This window comes from Opisthorchis viverrini, assembly GCF_000715545.1.
Source record: "Opisthorchis viverrini unplaced genomic scaffold opera_v5_74, whole genome shotgun sequence".
NCBI lineage: Eukaryota > Metazoa > Platyhelminthes > Trematoda > Opisthorchiida > Opisthorchiidae > Opisthorchis > Opisthorchis viverrini.
Window position 1 is genome coordinate 482951 of NW_008751731.1, and position 14769 is coordinate 497719.

The following is a 14769-nucleotide window of genomic DNA, read 5'->3' on the forward strand; positions in this document are numbered from 1 at the left end:
GGCGAAACACACGATCTTCAAAGTACGACCCCCTAGTCGAAGAGGTCGAGCTCCTGGAATGTAACCCTGAGTACGCATATGTCAGACACCCTAACGGCATGGAAGAAACGGTCTCCCTACGCCACCTGGCGCCTTCAGCAGATTTCGGATGTGGTCCAGCATACGAACAGCAGCAACCACAGCGGACACGGCCGTATGTCCTGCGCAACAGAGGCCTGGCATCATTCAATTATACATCAAACTCTTGAGAACTTTCATTTCTGCGGGGGGTGAATGTTATATATTTGCTCTGTTTTTCAAACGTTTCATCATTTGTTGCTAAATCACTTTCTTCCGTCTTCAGCTCTCAGTGTCAAAGTTTTGGATGAATAAAGCCTAGTTTTCGGGGCCTGTCTTTTCCATTGTCATTCTGATTGTCGTTGCACTCCGACCCTCGTCGTACACAACAGGGTCCTTGTATGAAGAGGAAAATTTGGTTGTCAATCAAGAAGTTCGCAGATTTCAAAGTTTGGTGAATTTACCGTAATCGGCCCCTGGAGCCTCTTGCAACTGTTCCGACCATAATTAGCAGAACATCACATCGCTGCACAATAACCGAGGTTTTGTCCGCACCATCATCATCATCATCATCATCAACGACAGCAACATCAGTGTTGGCACTGATGCTTCACTGCCGTACACGGGCGATCGTGACAGTTCAGCGAGTATTAGATAAAACAGTAACACTACTTGATTTTCGAAATATTTCTGCCGGTACAGAACATAAATCACCCGAGATTTATTGGACACTGAGTGAAACTTGGCCGGCGCGCCGACCGTGACGCCTAGTAGACAAGAACATCTAAAGAAATGGGACAGGCGAGGAATGTGGGAAAATAACTTCGGTCGACCCACACAACCGGTGAGTGAGCGAAAACATCAAGGATCAAGCTAACGCGAACAACAATAAAGGACGCGTCCAACGCATTCAAAAAATCTAGCAATTCTGTTGGATCCTAGAAACGGTGAAGCTGAAAACTCCGACTTTGGATGACTATGACCACGGTGAATCGAGAGCAACAAGCGGAATTCTGGCCGGACAGATCTTGTTTCAACCCTATCTTCACACTCCACCAAGTGCTAGAACAAAGTCGTGACCCAGTTTCGGCACCTCCGTATTTTTAAGCCACAACTGACTCTGTCGACTGGCCTGCCATCTCAGACTTGCGATCATGTGAGATCACAAGCGGGGCTTTCTAAAGGCTTGTGCCAAAATAACCAACAGGGATGCGTGGTACTAATCAAACTCATTGGTTTCGGTGAAACTCAGTATGCCTTCGGTCGAGTGCAAGATTTCCAGTGGATGATTTGAATCCATGGACATGTTTCTAAATGCTGTTTCCATTAGCATGTGTCATCATCATCATCATCACCGGAAACGAACATCAGTGTTGGTAATTACGCTCAACTGTCGTACCAGTTTGTTTGATCAAATTTAATGCCCTAAAGTGAAAGAACAGTGGATGAGGGAGGGACCTTGTGTTGGCTTACCACAAGCATCCAGAGATGCTCACAATCCAGATTGAGGTTTTCTAGCAGCTATTAGAACCATCATCACCGAAACGAACATCAGTGTTGGTAATTACGCTCAACTGTCGTACCAGTTTGTTTGATCAAATTTAATGCCCTAAAGTGAAAGAACAGTGGATGAGGGAGGGACCTTGTGTTGGCTTACCACAAGCATCCAGAGATGCTCACAATCCAGATTGAGGTTTTCTAGCAGCTATTAGAACAATAAACCCTTGAATCACACCCAGTGTTCGTCCCACTATCTTGTCCACCACGAAATTAAAAAGGAATGGATAGTGGGTATCCTTGTCAAATACTACGGAAGCTTCTGGAGAGCTCTCCATATACTTCCACACGTTTGAAAACATGAAGGACGTATCTAAAGATAAAAATCCAAGGCCATAGGGGTTCTGGATTCTCTGTCCACGAGGAATGACGTCCGTAGTATTCGGCCAGTGGCTGGCCGTTCTTTAATGATGATGGTCGCACCAACTTGATCCTTGATGGCTCACTAACAGACGGTTTTCGGGGGCCGGTCGCACGGACTAACCGGAAAAATCTACGGAAATTCCCGGCTTCCCGGGCCTCCTCCACTTCCCTAGCCTTCTGTATCCACCAGGCTCCAAGTGTGACAATCAAGCTCACCTGCACTTGACGTCTGGTAATTCGCCAAGCTGAATTACGTTCATGGCCCGTTAGAACACCTGTAAGAGACTCAAGCAGAAGTAATGTTCTATATGATATCCAATATTTGATCGGATTCGGCAGCTCCATGCCACGAGCAAAATCCCCGACAACGCGGCCATCTCATTTCAGAAAAAATAAAATGAAACTCGACGGTGAAGCATCTGGAAGAGTCCAGAAAACTATTTTTTCAAACTAGTATGAATTCCGTATTTGTCAGACTCATACTTGCTAGACTGGTCGTCCGTCCCTTACGCGGCCCACGGAAACGAAGAGAAACGAGTATGCATGGTCGGGATTCACAGAGGTGCTCCAAAACGACCGGTAGTCAGTAAGTGATCAGTCTAACTTCGTAGCTGGCATGCTGTCAGAGGACATCATGTGGCCAGACGACTTTGCCTATTTCAGAAGTTGATAATACATAAAAACATGCTTTCGTGCGGACAATTCACGCCTCCAAACAACAAGGCCAGTCTCGAAAAGTGAACTGTCATATAAAACTGATTGACGTCGCAGGTGAGCCTACAGCGAAGTACCCCCAGCAGGTTGGTCCACAGAAGCATGGGAGCATCAGTTTTGAGATCAGCCAAACGCTGTACGTAGTCTCGTTAGGGCGCAAACCTACTACTCGGACGGCCCGTGGTTCGAACACCTCAGTATCTCAATTGCTCCCGTTCAGACTTAGGCGACCTGGCACAACCCCTTTGTGCATCCTAGGATTGCATAGCAGCTGGGCACCGAAAGGGTGCTACAGATTAAAGACTAGTTGCGTTATCGAGATCTGCTCCATGCGCTTGGCTTAGCGGTTAGCCCCACAAGGAAGACGCGCAGTAAATGCAATTGGAACGGAAATCACCACTGGACAAACAGCCAGCTGTCAAGGTCAGACGCTGGGCGATCCAAAGGGGTTGGTGTCCAGCTACTCCCAAACTCAGTAGAATGTAGAGAAACTATATAGATGGAACATGAAAATGACCGCTCCGAAGTGCTTACTTCAGTCCGCTGCTAAATGGAAAACTCATCACCATCATGACATCAGCATGAGAGCATGACATCAGTGTTCAACACCGATGCTTCACTTCCCTATTGGAAAACTCAACAATGAACAGGTCAACATCAGGGTTGACACTGATGCTCCACTGCCGTGCCAACGCAAATTTCATTCATTTAAAATCTTGGGCAGAAAAGAAAAGGCGAGGAGGGATATTTGATGCCGGCGCCCAAGCAATTTAGGTACCATCGGTGTCACTCGCCTTCCAGGACGAGGACCACCTGATCCTCACTGCACCTGGTTGGAGGCGGTGAGGGATATTGCCGGCGCCCAAGCAATTTAGGTACCATCGGTGTCACTCGCCTTCCAGGACGAGGACCACCTGATCCTCACTGCACCTGGTTGGAGGCGGTGCAAGATATGGGTGATAGTCGATGTCAATGGCGTTCTTGTTATCAGTTTCTATCCATATTGCCTGATTGTCTAAAGGTGTAGGCACCCCGGGATGATTGTAGTAGTCTAGCAGAGTCCCTTACCCGTCCGCCTTTATTCTGTTATTCACAATAAGGTTTTCAAATAAATCATGACAGCGTCAGCAGATCTTCAGTTTTGAACATTGATGTCATGCAGTCGATGAGGATGGGCCATCATTTCTTGCGGTATCCAGCGAAGCTCACGCAAGTCTAGTGGTCCCCACCCTGCATGGCTGACCGCGGCAACATCTACCCTTTGTAGTCTTTTTTCACATTCTAGGTGGGTGGCTCGTTGGGGGAAGAGCAGACGATAAAATATTAGTAGCTCAGCTGTAACACCCTAACTACCATGCCACCAGAAGCACCAGGGCTGGGATAGTGCCGGGTTGCCCAAGCCTAGACGGGGGAAATCGGAAGGCAGAGGTCAAGTTCAAACCACGAACGTTACAGTCGAAAAAATCGCGCTTTAACCACTGGGCTATCTTGTCCAGCTAGCACGCCACCGAAAAACTGCAAGATTGAGATACCGCCACGCTTTCCAAGCCTAAAAAACGGTCAGAATGCTGAGGATGAGTTCGAGCCACGGACCTTCTGGACAGTAAATTCGCGCTTTGACCAGTGAGCCGTTTCGAGCTTCATGCCGACCACTAACGTATAAAAAATCGTTCAGCTGGAACCGCTTTGGGGCCTAACTGCCGTGCTACCTGAAGGAAACACGAGAGCTGAGATTGTTTCAGGTTGCCAGAAGTTTAGGTGCTGTAGTTAGTTTAGAATCACGGAACTTACGGGTCAGTGAATTCGTGTTCTGCCACACTTGAGCCATCTGGCCCCCGTAGGTAAACAGCACCGGAAACGTACTCCTTTATAATTCCAACACCAGATGTTTGGCGTGTACGGAATATTGAGCAGACAGCTGACAAAACCTACTAACTACTAACATATACGTAAACATCAAAGCGCACGACACAGGAAACTAGAAAGCGCAGTGCATCTGGACGCGCCAAAGGCATCATCGCCAGAGACAGGACACACTTAGTTGCCTGCTGAGACCAAATTTATCGCCGTGGCATCAAACTCATGAGAATTTGGGTATGATTCAAGCGTACTACGGGGACACAGAGGAGAATTCAGCGGACCATACGAGTGTTAACAAATGAGCTGGTAAGCGTTAGAATCGGCCCAACCCATGCACGTTTACAAAAGACGATAACGTATACGACGCACCTGGGAGCTCCGCTATCAGAAAAACTACTAAAATCCTGACTTCTACCTAACCAGGAACTATGGAGAACATAAGCATCACCGAAAATTGTAATACCGACGGAAAAGTTACAATCACCGCTTTCGGCGCATGGGAACTTGGTTCAGACGTTTCCACGCGGCCCGTCGTGATCCACCGATTGTCTTGTGGAACTTGTGGCCACGTCCTAAGCCACGAGACTTCTTATTAGCCGATGTCAATCCACGCATCTCCCGATGCTTCTGGTGGGCTTTGCATATCCAACGAATGCTTGGGTCACGCCGGATCGCTTTGTGGAAGGGGTCGATGCAGATCACCTCGTAGAATTTGAAGGTGCTGTCTTCCCCAACCCAATAAGAGTTCAGGACCCTCAACGCCCCACACTTCCGACCAACCCGTTCCTAGGGAGCGAAAGTCAGGTAGAGCATAGACTTACCTCAGCGACACCTTGAATCGAACGTTGATTCTTCAGTTGGTTGACACCCTCATTGGTGGGTTTTCCGAAAGTTGCCCCCTTTGCAACTTGACGCTTACGTCCACCACGGCGTATACGAATACGATAAATCACATATCCCTGTTTTGCCTTGTATCCCAAACGTCTTGCGCGATCAGGACGGGTCGGACGACTGCAGCGAACAATGGCGTTCGTCTGCCTATATTCCCAACAACGCATCCGACGTATGAATCGCATCACGTCGGACTGTTTATGCCTATAAAGCTCCTGCATGAACTTATACGCGCCCATGTTCACTCTAATAAAAGAACGAGTTTTAGACAAGAACTCCGAGCACAAACGTGACGCCGACCTTGGACCGCCAAAAACAGTGCCGCCCAGTAAAACAATAGGTTTACACAACAGACGGAATACGTCACTGACAGAATTGCGGAGGACGTACCGATGGTACACAACCGGTTTCTCTGTTTTCTGCAAGAGCAAATTAGTAAAGAGAAGACGGTAATTCGAAAACAAAAGATTTTCAATACCTACGAAAGCGGATAGCTTAAACCAGGGTAACTGGAGAGCTTTCAGTATTCGCAAAATGGAATTGAATTTTCATAAGCTCCGACGTGCCTTTTTGGGTTAAAAGAGACAGGCAATTGAGTTCGGAGTACGAGTGCAATCTTCTGAGCTCCATCTAGGCATCTCGGGATATCAACGATGCTGGGGAAGTATTTTATGGAGCTCAGTAATCGCACAATGTAGTTGAATTTTCGAAAGATATTAAGTGTACCAGATGGGCTAAAGCAATCCCAAAATTGCACTCTAGCATGTTTTGGCGTTCTTCGGTGTTCGTAAGGAAAAAATTACATCTACTGAATAACCGATGCAATTTCCATTCAGGAAAATCGGTCATTGACGTTTTTTTGCTTTAAACTCCGCAGATTTAACAAATGCGATGATTTTGTTCAGCGAGCTTCGTTGCACCGAATTTTCCTGTGAAGCTCAGCTTCCGATAAGTACAACACTGTTAGGCAGCAGCACGAACTGTGCAGTGGAGGTGCAAGTGCGATCTCCGAGAATGATCCTCTTCCCACTGGCCTATAGATAATACGGCGTCACGGGATAGCTGTTGGTAAACTACTAACACAGTGATGTCATTCCTATTGGGAATACGACACGCCACAGGTGGTGACCGCCAGAAAGCGATCACTAGGATAAGGGTAGTCGTTGTCACTCACCTCGATTACTTGTCTTAACTACTGGGTCCGTATCTTTGTACCACGCTGATCATGGGGCCTCGCCATGGCAGAGTAACTCACCCAAAACTATGCGCGATACCGCTTAACTTTGCCACTTTTATTAAGCATCAGGCCAGTATGTATGCGGACTGATCAAAATGAGGCCCCGACTATGCGTGATATCCTAGTCTAACGGCATAAGTACGGACCCTCATACTCGCAATTGTACCCGGTACCATCCAAGAATATCTTAACTACAATGACAACCCCAAACGGTTCATCCAAGATAATTATGTACGAGGCTCTTGACAAACCCAAGTACAGCGTCGCGTTGACGTTACCGCGATTACCATGCCCAAATTGATGGCCCACTCGTAGTTCACCATATTAATAATATTTCCCAGACGAGTGTGTTACGTGCACCCAGAAGACCGTCTCAGTCCGCTTGATTTGTTGGAGGACCTGAAAGAAAGTTGTCATCCTACTGTACCACCGGTCTGTTCTGTCCACAAATCCAATAGTTCACCCAACGGTGCCATTAGTGGATATATGTATCAGTGGAGATCATACCTTGCCCCACGCCAGATATAACGTGTGCTGACCATCATGAAAACACTTACTAGCTGTGACGGATTACTTGGTTCCGAGGGGCGCTTGCCGCAGCGATAGATGAATTTTTCGTATGCACTTCGCGAACGGCCACTCCATTCTGAGTTTGCGCGGATGAAAGGGGCGTGATTCTTAAAGAAATCAACTTTTTCACAAAATTTCACATCGTTTTCAAAGACATAATACGTGAAGCTGTAGGCATCCACTGAAATACGAATTACACGCTCATAACGACTCCGAGTTCGTCTAAAAACTTCTAGTAAAACTGCGGCCGCATGTGGAACTTTTAAGGGCATGTGTATATAACATCAAACACTAAAACGTTATGATGAAGATCCCTTCTTTCAAACTACCGTTGCAGAGAAATTTTGAGTGGGCGTCTAATGCTCGGCCTGCTCAGAGGGGGGCCCATTATTCTCACAATGGCACTGAAATTTGTGAGCCATTTCGTGTCCTTGATGGGCCAAAAACGCAGGGAATTGTGTTCAGGATACCAGCCCAGACTTTTGAGGAACATCTTGACATCCCGGCGTCCCATTGATGCTAGGAAAGTATTCCACCTGGATATTGCCCCGAGAAGTGCGATTTCTTCAACTGACAATGGAATTTGGTGGTCTGCGATAATCTGGACGTAGATAAGGATGGAGTTCTAGTTTGACCACGTACGCAACAAAACGCAAGATTTCGGCATAAAAGGTTTTATTCCATTCGTAAAGGCTCTACAGCTAGGAACATCGTGGGGCCAAGGAGGTCCGGTCGATGGTACAACCGGGTGATATCCGTTGGGATTTCCGATCAAAGGTGCCTCCGCAAAGCCATTTGTTGCATGAATGGAGTTCCTCTTAGTAAGATCTTTGAATATTCTATCTAACAAACCTAGTTTGCATAAGAATGGCTGAATAGCACAACAATTTGCTTCGTTGCGCGTTCCCTCCACATTCCTGTGGGGCTGCTACTAGTTCTTCCAACCACATCGAATAATACCACAGTCCCCATGTGCAGCTTCTAAGATAAGCACGTGGATTATCACCTTGGTTGTCGTTCATTGCCAGTTCTGTGGATAATGAATATATAATAGTTGCTTGTCGTGAGATCGGGGCTCTACATGAGGCCGTTGAACTTCATGTGAAGCTCTGCGACTCGTAGCTCGATCTCGTTCTGCAAGTGACCAATGAAACGCTCAGGACCGTCTGATTTTTCTCCAATCAAGAGAGTGGCGCAACCAGTTTGGGCCAGCCGGATGTTTTCAAAAAACTATGAAACATTCAATGGAAATTCATCTCAGTTCAGTAGTGGTCCAATTTATTCATAGTCTCCGGAATACGTCAGTGTGTAAGCGCAGTCTGAAGGAGCGTATCCACGTTTAGCTCTGCACGGGGTCCCCCACATCAGATAAACATCATGGAGCTCCTTAGATTGATAGGTAGTCAAAAGGCCGGTCGGTGTGCTGTTCACTGAGACACTTGAAGCAACAGAAGTGTTTGAATCAGCAATCATTGCGAATAAAATGCCCCAGCAATATCGAAACGGGGCGCGTGGTTGGTAAAAAAAGTGATGGCATGGGTCTACATTATGCCACCAGAAAATAGAAACCCAATGACAGTGGTACCGGATGACCCGTATCCGAGTATGGCACCTAAGCAGCTACCGGCGTGCATGCGTCTATCCACCGATGAACCAGGACCTCAATTTGCAAGCAAACAGCTACACCGACACTTAGGACTCTGCGAAGACACGCAAAATAACTATTTTCGGTTGGTGTATAACGAATCCAAATGGCACCATTATTGCCAAGGGACAAATTTCCAAAAAGTTTCAAGCAAGCAAACGGCTTACAAAGGGGTAGAGGGTCTTGCTGCTGGAATACACGGTGTGCCCCTCTGAAGCGTGTCTCAACAAATGGCAGGTCGAAATTGGGAATAACCAAACTGTGATGTTGGCGTCATTGTATTATTCACTTCAAGAACCATAGACTCGCTGGACAAGCCGTGAAGGGACTATTTCGGAACAATCCAGACATATCGAGAGAAATAAGACCAATACTCACGTGCAAATCACTGAAGCGCTGCATAGCTACGCACTTCAAATTTGATAGAGAGATTTGCGATCAGTTGCAAGGGATTCTTCATGGATCATCCATATCCGGCTTCATTGTCCATGCCATGATAGAAGGCCGAGGCACAATACAACTCTAACAATCAGTCCAAATTTCTTGATCTGTAACCTGGAATACACCTAGTTGGTATGAAAATTTCTGCAGAGCAACCTACTCATGAGCTGCTAAAGACTATATTGAGGGACAGATAAAAGAGAATTCAGATGTGCTAACTAGCCGTACTGCGCACAGGTACCTACAAACATTCATGCATCGGCAGAAAACACGTGTGTATCAGATGCTGAATTACCGCAGCAAGCACCCAATGAATCGCAAGTTTTCAGGAAGGCGGAATTATACTAAAATGCAACTATGCTTAGAAAAACCTTAGATAGCCAAGCAGATCAAAATTACCGCTACCCATCCCAGTCAGTTAAAAGGAGTGCGAAGAAAATGATTTTCGACAGCAACAATCCCAACGTAAGCATAAGCACACAAGCAAACTATAGCCTCAGCGTACGTCAGAAGTCTTTCTTAACCTACAGTTAGACCAATGCAAACAACCTGGCTCCTGATAGCTTAAAAACCAATGGCTACTTTGGGGGAATCGGTTTCGGTACCGAAGAAGGTCTACCGGGACACAAGAAACATTGATGTTCACCGAAGTAAATTCATCAGCTGTTACAAATGCTGCTGGAACAACAAGATACAAACCATAAACTTGGCGAAAGACCAAGTTGCAGTAGTCAGAAGGCATGATACGCTTTCCTCATTTTCCTACCAAGAAGACGAGGGACATGGTAATGATCTGGAAACCATGGAGATCCAGGCACGCGAATAAACGACACACAAATGGGTCCATAGATGCACGCTACTGTGCCTCGAATTCGGTTAGCTGTCATGTCGCAACCAACGCAGCCTAAGCCCCACTAAAGAAGGACGACCAACCTAATTAACAACCCAAGCGGGACGGTAGGTCAAGTACAAAAGTGTAAACCGCGGGACCGGCAGGTGAAAGACCATGGAAGTGAGTTAGAATGGTGAATCTAAAACGTCATGCGAGCCAGACGATCAACTGTACTGATCATTTAACCAACCAATCATAATCGGCGGTAACATTCCAAAACAACAAATGGCGCATAATTCCAAAAATGTCATGAGCATCGAGGTACTAAGACTAGCTGACGGTTACTGGGAATTTCACCTTTGTTGACGACGAAATTTTGGGAACCGAGTTGGGCAGCTTGGCAAAGAGAGAAAAGAGTCTAGAGAATATTGTCCACTAACATTGCCCTCCAAGCCCGTGCGCGTTTGAAGCTAAAATTTTCGGCGTTACTCTGGCCATTGTCGCGTACGACATAATGGTTATGTTGTATCGTGGCTGGCCGTCTATTGGTTACGCCTGCACTGAGCCTGACAGACTGCGCGATAGGGAGAAGACAGAGAACTCGGGATACGACTGTATAGTCAGGACAAAACATACAGAGCGTACATACACTGGTCGTGTGTTGCTAAGCCGTGTTTGGTGAGAACCGCCAACTCACGTACTTTCCTGACGTACCGATGGTGACCTTGGTGATGCATCACTCGTTGAACATGTGCTTTTTTCCCGTCTGGACGCGTCCTAACAGGCTGCAACGTAAAATGAATGAAGCCAGCAAGCCACAATCGAAGGGGATCGAGTGGCGGTTTATAACGTGATCCCAAGCAGTGTCACATCGACTGGTGACTGGCAATTAGCTAAAATCCGGGTCAAAACTCTCCTCTATACCATAAACGTTTCCTCGTTGACAAATTCGACGGTAGAACTTGGGGTGGCATGGTTGTACAATGCGGCCCAACGCGCTGCCTACCGTCTCTGAGGCTTTCGTCTACCCGGTAACAACATGGAATGAATTTTGTCGTCGTTGATTTAGTGGTTATTCAAATCATGTTAACAAGATGAAGTCGAACATGTATGGTAACCTTAACTCGTCTGGAGCGCACTACCATAAGTTTTAAATGTCTCGTAGTTGTAAGACTTAATTCTTCAAAAGTTTACCGGAAGCAACCTTTTGTTGTCAAACGTAGACACCCACCGAGGCAATTGTCTTTTCACATCTAGGGGCCACTTCAAGTTAATGGCCTTGAAACGTGGCAACGTGGTAACCGTCTGGCTGATCAACAACCAGATACGTGGGACGCATGTGTGGAGGAAACCACAAAGTGATGATTGTACATTGCCGTAGAAAATGTAGATCACGCTTTGCGTGTCACAACGAAGAACGTATCGTTCCAGGCTTTGTGGCCCAGCGAGAGTGGAAATACTTCAAGTGTGCTGGGGGGATGAAGGAGCTTATGGGGGGAGAGTAGAATGATATGTCCGTTTCCAAACTGCTGAACTTGTAGCCTTAATTTAGCAATTTCGTTGGGATTTCACTCTTTTTCCCTCGAAATCAATAATTTTCTATACAGTTTGCGTTCTGGCTCGTGTGTCACCATGTCACTCTTCCAAGAAGCTATTATGCCCGACTCCACAGCAGTGACACCAGTGAGTCTCTACAGGTTCACTGTACACCATGTTTTTGAGGTCCCCGTTACAATTTATCCGCTTTGCTCCCCTCACTTCATCTTTCACACTCAAGCTTTTTGTGACCTTGGCCATATGCCCAACAGTCCGAGGCCACGAGGCCTCAGAGGTAGTTTTATGTTTTAGTTTAAGTTGACCGGCTTGATAACGCAAACTTCGCTATTCCACCAGATGCTATGCTCTGATTCCTTTTTTCCACAATCTAAAGCTTTTTTGTCATACGTCAGAGAGACTGCCTCTTGTTTTACCCTCCCTGTTTTTTTACCCGCCATCTTCAAATTCTAACGATCTTGTATTGCTCGACGTTCTCCACAGAAGGGCATACTGACTATGCTTCCCTATTCGCGCCGGTTTATTGAGGACCATGTCTACATCAGATAAAGCCCACCCCCTACGACGCTGTCTCTTTTCCCGACACCTCTAGACCCACAACCCCCTAGTTATTTTTTATTCTTGCTGTAACCCTACAGCGATATCTGACGGCATGCTACCCACAAGTTGGGAATAAACTTGAGTGTTATTTTTCTATCTTTCAGACAAGAGTTGCCATTTGTCTCCGATTAGAATTATTTATCTGCGCCTCCATTTTAACTTTCCATGACCTTGGTCACTAACCAAACCGCTGGTCAGCAATGTATTTCGGTTGTACTTTATTTTCAGCCGGCCTAATAGTTGAACTAGTCATATCTCGTGCCCATTGTCTGTGTTGTTTTACAATTCTCAAACCGTAATAAGCAAGTCTCGTTGGTTGTGCCTTTCTCCCCGTTGTTCTGTTGCCTGCTGCGTTCAGGTTATATCCACACGATCATACCTCAGTTAGCATGTACCCTACAAGGCATGAAACAAACCTATTATTATAACTTTGAGGCAGTCCGGAGGTCATGTGGAGAGTTTGAAGCAAGTTCGACACTAGTTTTGAGACCAAGACTTGCAGGCTGCGTATTAATGCTAACTAAACATCGTCTGGTGTGAAATGAACAACTTGCGGACTCTGACTTCCTTGCAGGACAGACGTTCAGAAAAGTTCAAGCCGGAGGAGAACCTGAGTGCCGGGTCTCGCAAACAAGGAAGGGAAAGATCGACAGCCCAATAAAATACAGGCGCTCCATGGAGCGTCCGTAAGCTACAGTAGTGCTCTGATCTTTTGGGACAGCGAGAAGATTGCGCGTGAAGTGCATAACGGGCTCAGTTCAACATTTTACATCTAGTTAATTCAGCAGAGGTGAAAGTTACATGAACTGTTCCCATCAGGACCAGCATATTTTAAAAAGGCTGAGATTGTCGACGATCGAGGTAGAGCTTGTACATGTGGAAGGAGCACGGACAATTATTTAAGCGTGCCATGGATGCGTGGTGGAGGCATATATAATCATCCAACGATATACAGTGGATTTCACCGGTGGTCCGATGGCCAAATTGATTCTGGAATGTCGGCTAATGTTGTACATCGATGAGGGAGAAATCCATTCAGGTTCTGGTGTGTACATGAAAACCGCCACCATGGAAATCTGATCAATCCAAAACATGCTTCATCCCGTGAATGAGATAAGGACATCAGGTGTGCGTAAACAGAGACACGTTTTGGTGATGCATTTGGAGGTCAATTAAGCTACGGTGGAGATGACTTGCATATGAAGCACATTAGTGCACGAGCTTGCGCCGACCAGAGGACGGGAGAATTACCAGCAGGATAAATGGTGATGGTTAGGATAGCCCAGAGGTCGGACTGTGGATATGCAGTTTTTGGGCAACGAGATTTTCGGTAGGACATGGAGGCTCAGTGTGGTAGCACAAAGCCGACGCAGGATCATAGGCAGTTTCGGCTCGGATAATGATCCATTTAAATGCCAAGCACAGACCAGGTGGAGTGAATACCGTAGCTTAGGAAGAGGAGGGGATGAGTTAAGAGCACCACGGTCTAGGGATTTAAAAATATTTAGCTGTAGTATCCTTTTGGTGTATAACTGCCATGCCACCAGAAGGAAGCACTGGACCTGACATACTGCCAGGTTGCCTAAGCCTAGACACTGGAAGTCGAGAGGCAGAAGTTGGGTTCGAATCACGAAACTTCTGGTCAGTGAATTCGCGCTCTAACCACTGAGTTCAAGAAGGTATCAGATGGAATGGAGTCTAATAATATAATAAAACAACTTGAAAGTTATCACAGCTAGGGTGGTGACAGCGGGTGGCTGAATAATCTAGGATAGGTTGGATTTATGCTTGCCTAGCGATCAAGGACTGACTAAGCTTGCAACCACAATACTACTGTAGACCAATAGGCATAGATACAGAAACAGCATAAGTATGCAGACATCTTGTGATAAAGAAAAGCAACCAAAAAAGGACTGATTCACGGATTGATACACAGGATCGAGGCTTTTGCCCAAGTTTCCCGGGTCGCTTTTGTTCTTGTCGGTCAGTGGCTGTCGTTCACCGGAAAGGCACAAGTGAATAAAATGGTTTAGCACTGCTCGTTATGTTCTCAGCGGGGGGCAACGGGTCGCTTTCTTGTCGGTCAGTGGCTGTCGTTCACCGGAAAGGCACAAGTGAATAAAATGGTTTAGCACTGCTCGTTATGTTCTCAGCCAGCGGCAATATGCTTACCAGCGCGAGGATTCGTATAAATAAATCTATTATAGTGCTTTAAACTGGGTTCCTGAAGGAGCGTGAACAACCGCAAGAGGAAGGTCATTCCACGCAGCTACTACTCGAAATGAGAAAAAGATCTGTCTAATGAATGTGTGTGCCCTGAGCTTGAAGATTCTCTTACTATGTCCCCGCCGGGTGTTTGCTGGGTCAACGGTAAAAAACCTGTTTGCCAAGCTTTGTTCAAACAGGGCGTAGGTAAGAATTAGGTCCCCTCGGAGGCGACGGTACTCC

At 46.5% G+C, this 14769-nt stretch overlaps 2 protein-coding genes across 2 annotated transcripts; one reads left to right on the forward strand and one right to left on the reverse strand.

Annotated features, from left to right (window-relative positions):
* Window positions 1-5031: 5031 nt before the first annotated feature.
* Window positions 5032-5732, reverse strand: T265_04502 (hypothetical protein; the record flags this gene model as incomplete). Its single annotated transcript, XM_009169257.1, has 2 exons — window positions 5032-5337; window positions 5373-5732. 2 exons carry the CDS (start codon window positions 5679-5681, stop codon window positions 5032-5034), a joined length of 615 nt encoding a protein of 204 aa, XP_009167521.1.
* Window positions 5733-8779: 3047 nt separating this feature from the next.
* Window positions 8780-9109, forward strand: T265_04503 (hypothetical protein; the record flags this gene model as incomplete). The annotated part of the gene is made up of 1 exon (XM_009169258.1): window positions 8780-9109. The coding sequence occupies one exon, from the start codon at window positions 8780-8782 to the stop codon at window positions 9107-9109; it is 330 nt and encodes a 109-aa protein (XP_009167522.1).
* Window positions 9110-14769: the final 5660 nt, after the last annotated feature.